General features: G+C 37.8%; 1 protein-coding gene across 2 annotated transcripts in view; it reads right to left on the bottom strand.

The window, feature by feature from the left end:
• Positions 1-16,604, bottom strand: part of kif6 (kinesin family member 6) — a 113,446-nt gene extending 96,842 nt beyond the window's left edge. For both annotated transcript variants that reach the window (XM_037542173.1, XM_017690750.2), the window contains exons 1-3: positions 16,451-16,604; positions 13,749-13,858; positions 11,164-11,238 (exon numbers count right to left, since the gene is read on the bottom strand). In XM_037542173.1, coding sequence (XP_037398070.1) covers positions 11,164-11,238; positions 13,749-13,858; positions 16,451-16,510 — 245 coding nt within the window. In that variant the 5' untranslated portion in view covers positions 16,511-16,604. The remainder of the gene's footprint in view (positions 1-11,163; positions 11,239-13,748; positions 13,859-16,450) is intronic.
• Positions 16,605-17,106: the final 502 nt, after the last annotated feature.

The following is a 17,106-nucleotide window of genomic DNA, read 5'->3' as shown; positions in this document are numbered from 1 at the left end:
GAGACTGCACAGTATACACTCAACACACACATACAACATGGTTAACACTGAGACTGCACAGTATACACTCAACACATACAAACAACATGGTTAACACTGAGACTGCACAGTATACACTCAACACATACAAACAACATGATTAACACTGAGACTGCACAGTATACACTCAACACATACAAACAACATGGTTAACACTGAGACTGCACAGTATACACTCAACACACACATAGAACATGGTTAACACTGAGACTGCACAGTATACACTCAACACACACATACAACATGGTTAACACTGAGACTGCACAGTATACACTCAACACATACAAACAACATGGTTAACACTGAGACTGCACAGTATACACTCAACACATACAAACAACATGGTTAACACTGAGACTGCACAGTATACACTCAACACACACATAGAACATGGTTAACACTGAGACTGCACAGTATACACTCAACACACACAAACAACATGGTTAACACTGAGACTGCACAGTATACACTCAACACACACATAGAACATGGTTAACACTGAGACTGCACAGTATACACTCAACACATACAAACAACATGGTTAACACAGAGACTGCACAGTATACACTCAACACACACAAACAGCATGGTTAACACTGAGACTGCACAGTATACACTCAACACATACAAACAACATGGTTAATACTGAGACTGCACAGTATACACTCAACACATACAAACAACATGGTTAACACTGAGACTGCACAGTATACACTCAACACATACAAACAACATGGTTAACACTGAGACTGCACAGTATACACTCAACACACAAACAACATGGTTAACACTGAGACTGCACAGTATACACTCAACACACACATACAACATGGTTAACACTGAGACTGCACAGTATACACTCAACACACACATACAACATGGTTAACACTGAGACTGCACAGTATACACTCAACACATACAAACAACATGGTTAACACTGAGACTGCACAGTATACACTCAACACATACAAACAACATGGTTAACACTGAGACTGCACAGTATACACTCAACACACACATAGAACATGGTTAACACTGAGACTGCACAGTATACACTCAACACACACAAACAACATGGTTAACACTGAGACTGCACAGTATACACTCAACACACACATACAACATGGTTAACACTGAGACTGCACAGTATACACTCAACACATACAAACAACATGGTTAACACAGAGACTGCACAGTATACACTCAACACACACAAACAGCATGGTTAACACTGAGACTGCACAGTATACACTCAACACATACAAACAACATGGTTAATACTGAGACTGCACAGTATACACTCAACACATACAAACAACATGGTTAACACTGAGACTGCACAGTATACACTCAACACATACAAACAACATGGTTAACACTGAGACTGCACAGTATACACTCAACACACAAACAACATGGTTAACACTGAGACTGCACAGTATACACTCAACACACACAAACAACATGGTTAACACTGAGACTGCACAGTATACACTCAACACATACAAACAACATGGTTAACACTGAGACTGCACAGTATACACTCAACACACACATAGAACATGGTTAACACTGATACTGCACAGTATACACTCAACACATACAAACAACATGGTTAACACTGAGACTGCACAGTATACACTCAACACACACATACAACATGGTTAACACTGAGACTGCACAGTATACACTCAACACACACATACAACATGGTTAACACTGAGACTGCACAGTATATACTCAACACATACAAACAACATGGTTAACACTGAGACTGCACAGTATACACTCAACACACACATACAACATGGTTAACACTGAGACTGCACAGTATACACTCAACACATACAAACAACATGGTTAACACTGAGACTGCACAGTATACACTCAACACACACATACAACATGGTTAACACTGAGACTGCACAGTATACACTCAACACACACATACAACATGGTTAACACTGAGACTGCACAGTATACACTCAACACACACAAACAACATGGTTAACACTGAGACTGCACAGTATACACTCAACACACACATAGAACATGGTTAACACTGAGACTGCACAGTATACACTCAACACACACATAGAACATGGTTAACACTGAGACTGCACAGTATACACTCAACACACACAAACAACATGGTTAACACTGAGACTGCACAGTATACACTCAACACATACAAACAACATGGTTAACACTGAGACTGCACAGTATACACTCAACACATACAAACAACATGGTTAACACTGAGACTGCACAGTATACACTCAACACACACATACAACATGGTTAACACTGAGACTGCACAGTATACACTCAACACATACAAACAACATGGTTAACACTGAGACTGCACAGTATACACTCAACACACACATACAACATGGTTAACACTGAGACTGCACAGTATACACTCAACACATACAAACAACATGGTTAACACTGAGACTGCACAGTATACACTCAACACACACATAGAACATGGTTAACACTGAGACTGCACAGTATACACTCAACACATACAAACAACATGGTTAACACTGAGACTGCACAGTATATAATTTGTTCTCATCACAATAAGTATTACATTACAGATATTGCAAGTGTTGCAATATGCAAATGAGCCCTCTAAACAATAACAATGTTTTTTTTTTGCTTGACACAGTGATAAAGAATCAAGATGCAGTTGTATGTGAAAGTCTAAAAACCCCTGGTCAAATTTAAATTTTCATTGATTTTCTAAGTAAAAATAAGGTAACATGTTCTCTATAAGGAACAAAAATGGCACATTTTCTTAAATATGGCATTCTGTGAGTTGAAAACTTTAATAATTAAAATTATAATAAATAAAATAATAAATAAAAATTTTAAAAAAATAAAATACAAAAGGTGCCATAAGTTTTGCACTGGCCACATTTATTTATTTGTTTATGTCAAATTGTATATTTAAATGTGTACAAGATGAAGTGTCCAGGGTGTCTAAACCTTTGAAGCTTTTGGTCAAAATAATGCAGGTCGATCTTTTACCATGTCGTGTTACGGACTCAGTAATATGTATTTAATATACTACAATTATTTTTGTTCTCATTCTAAAAAAATACAATGTCTTTTGAAGGAAATTCCACCAGTTGTTCTAAATTTCTGCATAATTCAATGATTGAGATGTAAACAAAGTAATTCAGAGTGGTTTCATGATCACGATGCCTACAATGTCTACAATGCAAATACATTAATTTTATTTATTATCCAAAACCACCAGTCAACCTGCATGTGTCTACAGAATTTTATATGTAATGTTTATAAAAGCAAAATTCTGTCGAATCCAGAAAAGCAGGTTTTTATGGGGAGTTATTGTGCCTTACAGTACCCTGCATGGGCATAATAAAGCCAAAATGTTGCCCGAAAAGCTACTGTATAAAACGTCTCATGTATCTGTTACCATGTCCTGTAAGAACTTTCTGAAAGGTAGCGTACGGCGTCATTAAACACTTCAGATGTCTGGTTCCTTTCACTCCTGCTGTGAACAATGCTGACTTGGTGAATGTCTCTAGAGCGCTGCATTTTTACCATCAAACTACTCTGAACAACTTTGTTTACATCTAAATTATTTGATTATTAGAAATTTTGAAAAAGCGGTGGAAATCCCCTTTAGCAGCACCGAAGAAGAAGACATGGCCCTAAAAAGTGCACAAAATTGCTGACAGTGTCTGAGATTCTGAGCTCTGGCTCAATGAAACCTGACATTCCAAATCACCCAGGGGAAGGAAAAGCTCCTGAGGCACTCATGGCCATGGAGACAGACAAACGACTGCAAGCAGAAGCCCTAAACCAGTATGGATCGCACAGAGCACTTTTTGGTTTGGCGCTGCAGCAGGCATTCAGGGGGCCATTCAGGAAACCTGAGCTGCACTTAACTCGACTGCAAACCAATGAAGGTTTGAAGAAATTACAAACAGTTAGAGCCTGTTTTCCTTAGCACCAACCACACCAGATACCCGAGACCGTTTCACGCGAAGTGAGAAAAAAGTAGACGTGATGCCACTAAAACATCATTTCCTTAGATCTTTCAGTGTAAGTATCTGTAGGAGGGTGTAATGGTTGCATTGTGGGTAAGAGAATTTGGTTTTGGATATAACTCGGTGGAGGCACTGATGGTGATTATGATGTTATGCAGAGCTCCTGGAGGAGCTACACAGGACAGCTCCACTGCTCTGGGCATTTATCCTGGAACCTCAATTACTGCCAATCACCACAGCATGTCTTGAATGACACAGGAATAATATGGACAGCATGACATTTGTGAAATGAAGACGTTATTTCTAGAGAATGAAACAAAGACTGTATCTGAGCCTATCTATGCCTGTTATCTACACTAATAAAAATGACGCCTCCTCAAGGGCTGTTAGCAAAGAAAATGGTTCTATAGAACCAAGAACACTCAATAAAACCCTTTGCATGATTAAAGGGTAAAAAAAATAACAGGGGCCCTTCAAGGGTCTTCAGATTGATGGACAACTTGCTGTAGATGGTTCCATGTAAAACCTTTTTGAAAAGGGTTCTATATAGCACCAAAAAGGGTTCTTCTATTAGTACAAGCTTGACATCGTAACAATAGCAGAATCCTTTTTGGTGCTATATAGAATCTTTTTCAAAAAGGTTCTACATAGAACCATCTACACGTCTTTCAGCACCATAATGCAGAGTTCACCGTCTTCTCACAGTGGAAGGATGGACAGAAACACCTGTGGATATTTTCAGATCTGAAGCAAGAGTGGAGCCAGATTATCTCCTCTCTCCCAAAAAAGAAAGCTTAATGTACTGTTCATCTCATGGGGACAGTTTGAGATCTACCAGGTCCTACACAGTTGTTAGGAGTTGCATGTCCTGATGGTACCATGCTACTCATGGAACTAGATACCATGAGCTGTGCAATGACATCTGTATTCAGTACAGTTTACTGCAGGATTGCGTGCAGCAAAAATCAAAGAATCATTCCATCCCTGAGTAGAAAATGAGTGACATGTGTGGAACATCTTTCTTCTTCAGCAAAGTCCATTACAGGTGATAAAATACAATGGAAATTGAGCTGCTACTTACAACTGCTTTGGTGATTCACAGAACCTGTCTTCATTTAGCACCAACCACTTATTAGACAAGACTGGAAAAGTCAAGTCTAGGAATGCCCACAGTGTAGTAAATATTCCTCATAAACAGCATCCTGGAAGCTCACTGGGAGCTGTTTGACATTAAGGAATGACTGGTCATCACCTGACTCATCCACGAATCAGTGAAGCAAGAGGGGGTTTCTTACTAAACAGACTAAAGGTACCATGAGACATTTAGAAAGGTTCTAGTGATGATGCTGTAAGATCACAGATCATATAAAACATCAGTGAATATTCAGTGAAACTAGTATTTCAATTAGGAGATAGACTGAGAGCGAGAGAGCGAGAGAGAGAGGGAGAGAGAGAGAGGGAGAGAAAGAGAGAGAGAGAGCGAGAGAGAGAGGAAGCGAGAGAGAGAGAGAGAGAGAGCGAGAGAGAGAGGAAGCGAGAGAGAGAGAGAGAGAGAGAGAGAGAGAGAGAGAGAGAGCGAGAGAGCGAGAGAGCGAGAGAGCGAGAGAAAGAGAGAGCCAGAGAGCGAGAGAGGGAGAGAAAGAGAGAGAGAGAGAGAGAGGGAGAGACAGAGAGAGAGAGAGAGACAGACAGAGAGAGCGAGAGAGCGAGCGAGAGCTGGGGAATCAGGATCTGGCCACATTAAATAGCAAAAAAAAAAAAAAAAAAACCTACACTGCCCCTAATCTGCCTGGGGGAGCAAGAACTGAACTAGGACAACTATTAGATCAGGATCACGCCATGGTCTTTCTCAGGCCCTCTTACTGCCATATTCACACTGTTAATTCACAAAATTTTTCAAAGTAAAATACAGTCTTTAATTGATTTAATTTTATTTTAATTTATTGTGAAATCAACTCATCTTAAGATATTTTCTGCAGTAACGCAGCAAATTACTGTGAGGTTGACATTGGGCTAAAAAGGCATAATTTTTTATCATTTTTAATAAACAATTTTTTCTGATGATGAGTTTTGGTGAGACTTTTAAAGTTTTGTGGTCAATGTATTTATTTATTTATGTTGACTGGTATGACATTTATTGCTTCTGGTCATATTTGCATGAATTCTAAGCAAAGTTAAAGTGTACAAGCAGACTATAGCTGTCGCGTCATCCCAGAGATAATAAAACAGCGCATAGGATGATGTTCAAACCATTTTGGGATGTTTCAGGGACGATTAACTTGAGGGCAAAAACATCTAAACCATCTTAACACCTAATGTCTGTAAAACACAGATAAAATCATAAATGTACCAGCCGTCCAAACCCATATTTGATTTGTTTTCACATTTGATTTGTAAGTGTAACTTTTCATGAAATTTCTACCACTGATGTGATGCTAATTTCCATTAGCCCATCAATAGGAATCCATATGTAATATCAGCATCAACGGTTATGTCTGGCCATGTTTTAGTATACTGCACTTTAAACAAGTTAACAATTAAATGTTCAAACAATTTAAGCCTGAAACTTTTTTACTTTGTATGTTGGAGTTTTGCAATCTGTAATCTGGTTGTATTTAACAGCATTTATTTACACTAAGACTAGTCGACTGCTTGTTGTGTTCAGTGATTAGCCAAGAAAATATGATCTCGCTCTATTCTTATTCTAAACCATATATTCTTATTTATATATATATATATATATATATATATATATATATATATATATATATATATGTATATATATTTTTTTTTTTTTTTTTTTTAAATGTAAATTTTCAGCAAATTACTGCCTCTTGAGTTGTGATACCTTTACAGTAATTACGTAAAAATACAGAAAGCAAAAAACAATACGGCTACTTCACAGTCTTGTGGTCCTGCTTACTGCATTTTTACACTGCTATTTTACTGTAATTTACTGTTATTATGGTAAAATAACTTTTTTTTTTTAATTCACCAGTAGTTTATTGCAGTTTTACAGTGATATTTTTACAGTGCAGCTACATAGAGGGACAAAAATTACAATGATGAAATCAAAACATTTACTGACAAACATTCATAATTACTGATGTACTGCTGATGCTGATTAACCTTCAGAGATCATCACTGACAATAACAAAAATGTGGTGGCATTTTATCATTTTTTTTCCTCGCTTGCAGGAATTATTTTATTATGATTTGAATTAGACTAAAAAGTTCTTATGTGTACAGTCATGCAGAAAGAAAAACACATCCTTTAAATGTTCCATGTTTATCTGTTGCTGATATAAATAATAAAAAAAGATTCAGCAGATTCAAACGTGTCAATACAGAGAATGTACACCAAATATACGTCATTTACATGACTAAGTAAATAATCATGTGTTTGTGGCATTACATTTAAATAGAACAGTAAATGATGGCAATAGGCCTAGACTTCTAATAAGCAAAATCAAACGCTTGCCTCTTTGAAAGCTCACAGACCAAAAGCCGAATGAGTTACAGAAAGTTTCACGCTAAGCATCAAGTCACAAATGGCATCAGTCAACAGAAGCTCTGTGCAGAGACATTCCTCATAAAGCCTGCACCTCCAAAAGCTCCCTCTTCCTGCTCCTCCCCTCTTAATGGAAATTTCCTTATGGATTTATAAATCCAGCACCGGTCTATATAAAACTTCTCTGGTAAGATCGAAGGGCGAGTCACCAACAAGTCCCTGCCACTCTGTCCCTATCCTGAGTCGTCATGGTAATTAAAGGTCTACCAACCCACATGAAGGGTGGGGTTTTAAGCACACTCCAAATTGAGATTATGAGTAATGCAAGAGAGACGTTCTTTTAATATATTCAGAGGATCTGGTTTTATTTCTCGATGCCATGTTTTTCATGGTGCCTTTGGTTGCTGGTGAGGAGGTTTATGGTTTCTCTGTTAGATGAGCCACTTTTTGATGAGAGTGACAAGATAAAGGCATGTGGCATCCCATAGAGGTGAAAGGTGATCAATGCTTTGACCAAGTGTATTCACAAACTTATTAAAGAGGCCTTTTATAGGAAAAGTTTGTGAGTGAAGGAATGTTAAAGGCCTTTCACTGGTAAACCTACTGAACTAAAGGAAACTGTTCATGATAACCTTCTCACACAATAAATCAAATCATCATCACCAACAAATTGAATATTTTCCAAAATCCAGCCACCTCTATGTTCTAAGACTCTGAATATGATGAAATGAGTGAAATTCCAAAGGCTGACTGGTATGGCACTGTATTTAGTGCCAATGCTCCATTCAGTGGTTAGAGGGCAAGGACAGGCCAAGAATCACAGCTTTCCTTCATTACTGTCCGTGTACCAGCTCAGCTTTCTGTGTGAGCCATGAAGCCTGTGTGGTCCAAGTCCAGGCCAGACACCATTCACAATTTCCTGCACACTTTACACTTAGATAGCAACACTCCATTTAAAAAAAGCAGATCGCAACCTAGTAGGTGAAAAAAAAGTTTGGCCTGGGCTTAAATGATGAAAAAAATGAGCTTGGCTAAGATGGTAAAAGCAGATTAGCCTATATGAAATGACTATGTTTCATTTTATCAGAGTAGTGACACGGATAAGTGGAGAAATGCTAAGAACTGCTCCAAAGGCAGCACTTTTCATCAGATATTACAGCGGCAATTCAACCATAGAGACCTCGATGCGCCTGAAAGCACTCTGCTAAAACTGGTTTCAGATTTAACAAAAGCAGAGCATTCATTTATATGTGATTTACAACCAATTTTACTGCAAAGTTAAGGCCTATAAGGATTTTTGCTCTCAACATGCTGCTAACTCTTCAGTTATGTGTACAGTATCAATATCATTCTTTATACAGTCCTTAAAAAAAGGTTCCTCATGGGTTCTTTAGTAAAATCAATGATTATATATAAAACCATGACAACTCAAAGAATAGTTTGAATTAGGCTTGGACAATAATGTAAATCGCTGCTGTCGGAACAAAACTTTGTATCTCCAATTTCTGTCTTTTATCAGTTTTTGACATCTTTTGAAAGAGCTTGTCGTCCTATATGTTGTGTATAAATTTCATGATGAATTGACCAAAATAAATGACCCAAAATGACTTGGAAAGACGTCTGGTTCCATTGACTTACTTAAAAGTGGAGTATGTTCTTTCCTTCTCCTGTAAAGTTCTCATTTTGGAGATACAAGGTTTTGTTCCGACAACAGCAAAATTTAGACAATTACTGCCATTAAGCATAATTATTACAGTAAATTAAAGGCCTATAATCGTGATCTAAATTCAGTTACAAAGCACTATAATTACAATGCAATTACCATCTGAGCTGGCTAATATTATTTAACACTTTATAATGATAACAGAATGTTTTGTGTACAGTCGGCATGTAACATGTTGCCATCCAGTAGTTTTCTGCATTTGTTTAATTGGAAAAAAAAAAAAAAACACCAAGCATCTACATCAGCATTCTTTGCCAGATGAAAAATCTATGTTATAATATTTCCATGTGGTGTTCAAAGCACGTATGCATGTAGTGGTAACACTTTATTTGGATGGTCCACGAGATGCTTTGTAGAAGGTCAGTATTTCTATAAGTAGCCTAACATTTAACTAAATATCTATTAAAAGCAACTGAACTTGAAGTTGAGCATGGAAGATTCTATTAAATCTAACCCTAATCCTAAACCTAACCTTAATGCAAGACCTGCACCTACTCCTAACCCAAACCAAAAGCATAAGGTTTTGATAATCAACTGAGTGTCACCAGAAAGTTTGTTAATGATTTAAATACAGGTATCTGTAAATCATCTACAGTGGAACTCTTAAATTATTCTTTGAATAGGTAAAAAGGGTTCTGCTAATACTACAAGTCACAGACTTGTTTTGGTACCCTTTTACAGACTTATGCATCGCCCTGTTGGAACATTTCTTGTCTTTCTTTTCACTTTTTGACATAATTTGAAAACACCAGATGACTTAAATTGTGTTAAAATTACATAATGAATGGACTTGAAATGGTCCAAAATGGATTAAATCTTTTTACATGAACTTCCATTAGAAGTTAACAATGTTTTCCCCATCCCTTAAAAAGCTGCCGTTTTGGAGATGCAAGGTTTTGTTCATGCAGTGACAGATATACTACAATAGTGCGTGCAGTAGCAGTTTCAGGTGACCATAAAACCTCTGAAGTGTTTTAAGTAGTTCCAAATGTATATTTAAAGTAAGCCATGGCAGGAAGGTTCAGCTACCCTGATGGAAAGAGAAGATGTTTAACCACCTTAAAAACAACCTGTAGAAGGAAACAGAGGCTAGTCTGTCTTACTAATGCTGTAACTATTCACCAAATGATTCATTTCTTTCCACTGAATGTTATTTAGGATGTTTGCAGCCTTTCCCACAAAGCATAATTTTAGTTAGGCTAGATTACACCACAGCACAATGCCCCTCTCTTCTTATGTCCTTCCACTACTGCTGGAGCACAGGGTTCACCATCACAATGCACTGCACTGCCCAAACATCATGACCTGCCAAATAGCTGGCAATGCTGTAATAAACCATTTCAAATCATGTTCATAAACAATGTCTGAGGAATTGGTTCATATCATCAAGCTAGAGGACATCTAGCTTGAAGGACGCACCTAATTAACCCTGAGCCGTGCCTAATTAACCCCAGTGTGATTTGATTCGGTGTGAAATAGAAGTCACTGGTCATTATCAGAAAATAATGGTCACTCATCAATCCTAATGAAGCATTCAACCAGGTTTCTCAATATTATACTACAAAAGCTATGGCAGAGGCAAAAATGCTTTGCATGACTAAAAACAGAAGGCTGTAACGCACAATTCAGGTTTGTTGTCTTTGCTTGACTAAACCTGTCTAAGCTATTGCTACTTAGACAAGCTGTTGATCTGTGATTGCTGGAATGGCTACATTGGTCTGTGAATATGATCCAAATCAAAACGGAAAAGGTCTGGTTGTAGTTTACTGTGGTTCACAGGTCAAAGACAAAAGACAAAACACATACTGCTCATGTTAAAATTTAGACTTGAATGTCTGCATAGAGCAAGCTTTCATACTCACTTATCAGCTACAGGCTTGGCAATTGTCTCAAAGATCTCCTCTTGTTTGGTTACTTGATCAAAAACCTTTTGAAACCTGCAAAGAAAAATAAATTGTTAAATAAACTCTAAAAAATTAATAAAACACAAAAGCACAAAACAATACAAAAGATGTATAAAACCCAAAGGCAGCTTGAAGTCAATTTGTCAATAAGATATATATATATATATATATATATATATATATATATATATATATATATATATATATATATATAGACAGAGAATATGCAAGAGGAATGTTGGAATCAAGTAATGCTGGAAAGTCTACTTCAAAGCAGAATCCAGTCCTGAATGAAATGTGTTTGATTACTCTGTCAAAACACAGAGCCGAAGATAAATGCGTTCTATTCAGAAGCTCAGTATTGTTGCTCCACCCTGTTAAAAAATGTCCCGGGTGACACTATACGGGATAAGAATGGGAATCAACCCTTAATGCCATAAATGTGGGATTTCTTTTCCATGAGCAAAGGAGATTTGGGAAGTCTATTAAAGTCCTGTGGTTGGCACTATCCATTACTGGCACTTACAACTGTGAATTTTGAATTTGTGCTGGCCGCTGGGTAAGCACGAGTGTCCGTGAATAGAGTAAACCAGATTCTGCAGCTCCAGCTTTACACAGATGTCACTGATAGTCCATGAAATATGATGGCTTAAATGGCATACTGTGAAAATAACTTTAGCTGTATAGCTGTATTAGTGTTGGAGTAACTGTGTGAATTAATAATGACCTGATGTGCATATTTAAAGTGATAGTTTGATGAAAAAACAATCAACCAGCAGATGTTTGGCGTCTAAAATCTGCTTCTTTAGTTGTTGCGCTGAAGCTACGAGGCAAATGCAGCCAACAAGTAATGGATGCTGCCACCTCACCAGTTAGCATCGCACAAACTGCATGCCTAAAGCATCACAGACCTCCTTGTGTGTTTTCTGACATAGCATGGTATACTGCTCACTATAAAAATGGACAAAAGTATGGACAACACGCAGGCTTTAAAATGCTACTACTACTGTTCTGGCTTTGCAACGTACTTTTAAACGACTTTAAAAGGCCCATATTCTGCATTTTATATATACACAACAAATGCAGCAATAATAAATACAAATACAAATATATATATATATATATATATATATATATATATATTAACAGAACATTTTCAACCTCTGTTCTCTAAGAATTAAACAGACTGTAACACTGATAGTTGATACATGGGGTCTATTCTGATTGGTTGTCCTGTATTATGGCTTATTCAAAAAGCACTCAGAGGTGAAAAACTCTATACAGCTTCAATGTGAATGGGCTGACTGCTGTAGGCTGAATAGTTAAATAGTAGAGCTGGTTCTTGTGACATCACAGAAAAAAAAGAATTCAAAATGGGCAATTTTTTGTTGCAGGTCTTCATTGGGGAACTGATCTGAAACTTTAACAAAACTCAAGTTTTAAGCTAGGGAAATTGATTTTTACATGATACGGGTCCTGTAAGCCAACTCTATGTCATACAGTGTCAGGTACAACATAAGCAACTCTTCAGATTACCCAGCATCTTGAGAGCTTTAATGCCTGAGAAGATTCTGAACTGACCCATAGCACAAGATCTGAAACCAAACTAGGCCTTTAACAATCATCATTATTTAAGCCGACCAAATTCAGTAGCTTTTACAATTATATGTTTGCATCGCAACAAACAGCATGTAAATTGGATGCATGTTCATACATTAGGATGAGGCAAAACTTTTGAGTGATACTATATCACTTTAGAGGGCAGCAGTGAGCAATGTTTGTTTATTTGAGCTCAAACTTTTTTTTGCTGCAGCAAAGAAGTATCAACCCAATTTGACCACTTTAAGCTTGCTTTAAGCTTAGATGCCTTTAATGAAAAACATAATAAAGAATTAAAATAATTAATTAATCAGGTAAAACTTCGTGACTGTGACATGCGTGATCCGAACCTGGCAAAATTCTGTCTGCACCCAACCCAGACCCAAATGCCACCAACCAAAGACCAAACAAAATTTGCACATTTTTAACGAGGCGGCGGCCTGCTAAATCACCTTAACAATAATGTTAAGTTACTGAATGACAAAGACAGCCCTTAGTACGTAAAATAAAAAGAAAAAAATAGCCCGATTATCATCAAAATAAGATTACATTGAAATTTCACTCTTAAATATATAATCAGGAATCAATGCCTTCAAACAACATTCGAAATAGTAGTCTGATTAAATTTTAGGTTACATGGGCTAATGCGTGGACCTCATTGGACCAAACTTCCACAGTGACAGATATTCGAGAAATGATGTCCCCACTAAGAATAGCTGGGTCCTGTCAGGTCCTAACTTGTCAGCTACATTAGCCTCACGGCTCCATGTCTTAGCTGATGGGCTACTTTTGGGGTAAAAAGGGAAAACTGTGTAAAATTGTGTAAATTTTTTCAACAAATTATCAATTTACAGCACAGTCTAACGTTTGGGTGGTGAAATGCTGACTAGTGCATTAACATTTGCATTTATTAAGCAAGTGAATGTGAGGCGGCTTCATTTCACCTGAATCTGTAGCTCTCCCTCTTGTTATTGATGAAGCCGTCTGCTAGATCTCTTGGAACCACAAACTCCAATCTGCCTCCGCTCTGCTCCTCATTATCCACAGAGTACACCTGGAAGGAGCGAGAGGAAAAAAAAGCCTCCTCATTCAAGAGCACAACCTACAGAGCAGCGGCCTCTGAGGATCCCATTCACCAGACATATTTGCACTAAACCTGCCAAAACACCTGACTCAGCTCACGACTTGCTTAATAAACACCTGGTGAGTTTACTCAGATGTGACAGGGTGGGGAAAACAGGAAATCCCTTTTCAGCTGTAAATGAGCAATCAAATGTATCTACACATGGCCAGCTCATCTGGTATATAGGCGATGTAGACTGAACATTCATGAAGAACTCCAAAGCTCTTTACTGCTGTTCTTGTTGCTTGTATAATGAACGCGCTTATCCTTGATAAGTAGCATTCCTCTTGACAATGAGATACATTTCTGACCTGTTACATGCACTGAAAGCTTGAATACCATCCAAATCTTTGAGTACACAGGTGTAACGTGACAAGTCTTGAAGAAAGCAAGTCTTTAATATCTGTTTGACGACACTTCTACAGAATTTACATGACTCAGCTACTGCATTACCCAAATGTTCAGTCCATCCGTACCTATATCCCACCACTGTCCATGTATCATCCCGTTAGGGTGATGGCTCACTTGCTTATAGTGCAGTGAAAAAGTATTTGGCCCTGTCTGATTTCTTCCATTTTTACATATTTGTCAAACTTAATTATTTCAGATATTCAAATAAAATGTAATATAAGACAAAGATCAATAAACCAAATTCAGTTAACTATAATTAATTAAACTAGTCACATCTACCCTTTACTGCCAGCCCTGGTGAATCTGAACATCCTTAAATAGAGTCCTTCCAGTAATGTGAATTAGGCTATAAGGTCCCAACAAGCGGCACACTAAGAAATTTCTGGGAAGAGATGAGAAAGACAGTTATTTGAGATAGATCTGTCTGGAAAGGGTTACAAAGCCATTTTTAAGGCTCTGGGACTCCAGGGAACCACAGCGAGAGCCTTCATCGCCAAATGGAGAAAAACGGGAACAGTGAGGAATCTTCCCAGAAGTGCCCAGCCTACCAAAATAATGGAATAATGTTTTGTAGAACTTCTAAGAAGACACAGCTCCTGTTACATCTAGCTAACGCAGTGTTCCACAACATCATAACAACAGTCAAACACGGTGGTGCTAGTGTGGTGGCGTGGGGATGCTTTTATGCTTCGGGTCCTGAGGACATTGCCACAATGGAATCAGAGATGGAACCAAGACCTCAGCTATGGCTGAATTAAAGTGATTCTGCAAAGAAAAGTGGACCAAACTTCCAATACATAGCAATATGAAACATAAATCTCCAGTTCCGGTTACAAGAAGCATTTGGCTGTAGTTGTTTCTAAAGGTGGCACAAGCAGTCACTACATTTAGGGGGATAGTTATTTTTTCAGTGGGTGATATAGGTGTTGCAAAGTGTAGATACATACAATCACCGTCCACTTTCTTAGAATCACATTAGACACTAGTGTATACGTTAACCTTTCACCTCCATGAGTTCATAACTCAAAGTTTGAGAGGAGGAGGAGGACCGCACCCGCAGCTCTGAAGCTCGTCTTCCTTCCAATCAAACTTCTTATAAACTAGTACTAGTACTTCTGTAACATTCTTAAGTAAACGTAGGCTAGATGTACTCTTGGTAAAATACTGCTTGAGCAAAAGTATAAGTATTCTATCAAGTCTTCCATGTCTGCAACCACACAGGTCATCTGTCCAACAGAATAATATTGTAAAAGGTCTATAATACCTCAGTGTACTTTTATGTTGGATACACGCATTTAAGAATGTGCTTCAAGTAGAAATACAGATGGAGCACTGTACTTTTAATCACACAGTATTATACCAAGTGTTCCTAAAATTTTCACTCAAGTACAGAAGCATTGCACTTCACCCAGCCATGGTGCATGGTAATAGATGGGCTACAGCCTCTAACTACACCTGCAATATTTTATATTGTTATTAGTGCATTTATTATGGAAGTCTGTTTCCACCACTGATACCTGTGACTCAAGTTTCTCATAATAATTACTTACTACCTCATGATGATGATAAAAGTTTCTCCTAATAAAAGCAGAGGTGTAAAATTCAGATCCAGAAAGTAAAAATCCTTCCCAGGATTTTGTTCGAACAGCCTGGCTTCTCTAGTTAGCTCAAACTACGAGCAGAGCTGTCCAGGCAGTTGGAACAAAATCCTGGGAAGGATTTTTATTTTCTGGACCTGAATTTCACAGCTCTGAATAAAAGGAAGGTGCTTTCAGAATTTTTAGAAGGTGAGTCACAATTAAGGGAAACTTTCTCATTATTATGACTAATTGGCAATATATTTTTCTCTATTGGCTTCCACAATTTACTGAGCTTAAACTGCTGTGATACCCGTGTGAATGAATGATGCATGCTAAATATTGTGCTGTTTGCTGGCTAATCTGCCCTGCAGGCGCATTCAGGACACACGTAACTAGTGAAACCAGTGATGAACTAGCTATGTCGATGATGTAGGTTAATGAGTGCGGGATAACTTGCTGACCCGAGGACCGCCCCACAATAACAAACACAGCAAAACAACACCTGCACCGGCTCCAGCTGAACTGCACTCACCGCCGGGGCTTTCTCCGTCGGTTTAACGCGGGCGAAGATCTGAATGGTCTGCTTTACCATCTTCACACGCAACCGAATTGGTGCTTTTGTGAGAAATGTGTTAGTTTATAGTCTCCTTGTAGTAACCAGCGTACTCCATATTCCCTCCAGACTCTGTTTGCGGCGGTTGCTAGGTGAGGAGGCGTGGCCTGAGCAACGTGGTGACAATGTGACATATGATTGGCTGCGAGAAGTGTGCGTCACTCTCTGAAGCCTACCGAGCTGTGGTTTTGTGTTCATACACGGTCAGGAGAGGAGCACGTGGGGAAAACACCTTTACACCTAAAATGCATATTTTGCTGGCAGGAGATCATTTGAATGCTACCTAAATATTTTAAGCTCATTAATTAGACCAAAAATGGCCAAAAAAAACCCTTGAATTACAGTACTGTGTACTGTGCGAAAGTCTTAGGCACCCAAGGCACACATTTTCAAAATCTATTTATTTGTGTAGTATGTGTTTATTTGCTGAGAAAATTATATATATATATATATATATATATATATATATATATATATATATATATATATATATATATATATATATGTGTGTGTACTGCTCAAAAAATAAAGGGAACACTTAAACAACACAATATAACTCCAAGTAAATCAAACTT

Source organism: Pygocentrus nattereri, chromosome 10 (genome assembly GCF_015220715.1).
Source record: "Pygocentrus nattereri isolate fPygNat1 chromosome 10, fPygNat1.pri, whole genome shotgun sequence".
In the NCBI taxonomy this organism is placed as follows: Eukaryota; Metazoa; Chordata; class Actinopteri; order Characiformes; family Serrasalmidae; genus Pygocentrus; species Pygocentrus nattereri.
The sequence above is the reverse complement of the archived record's forward strand: the minus strand, read 5'-3'. Positions and strand labels throughout refer to the sequence as shown.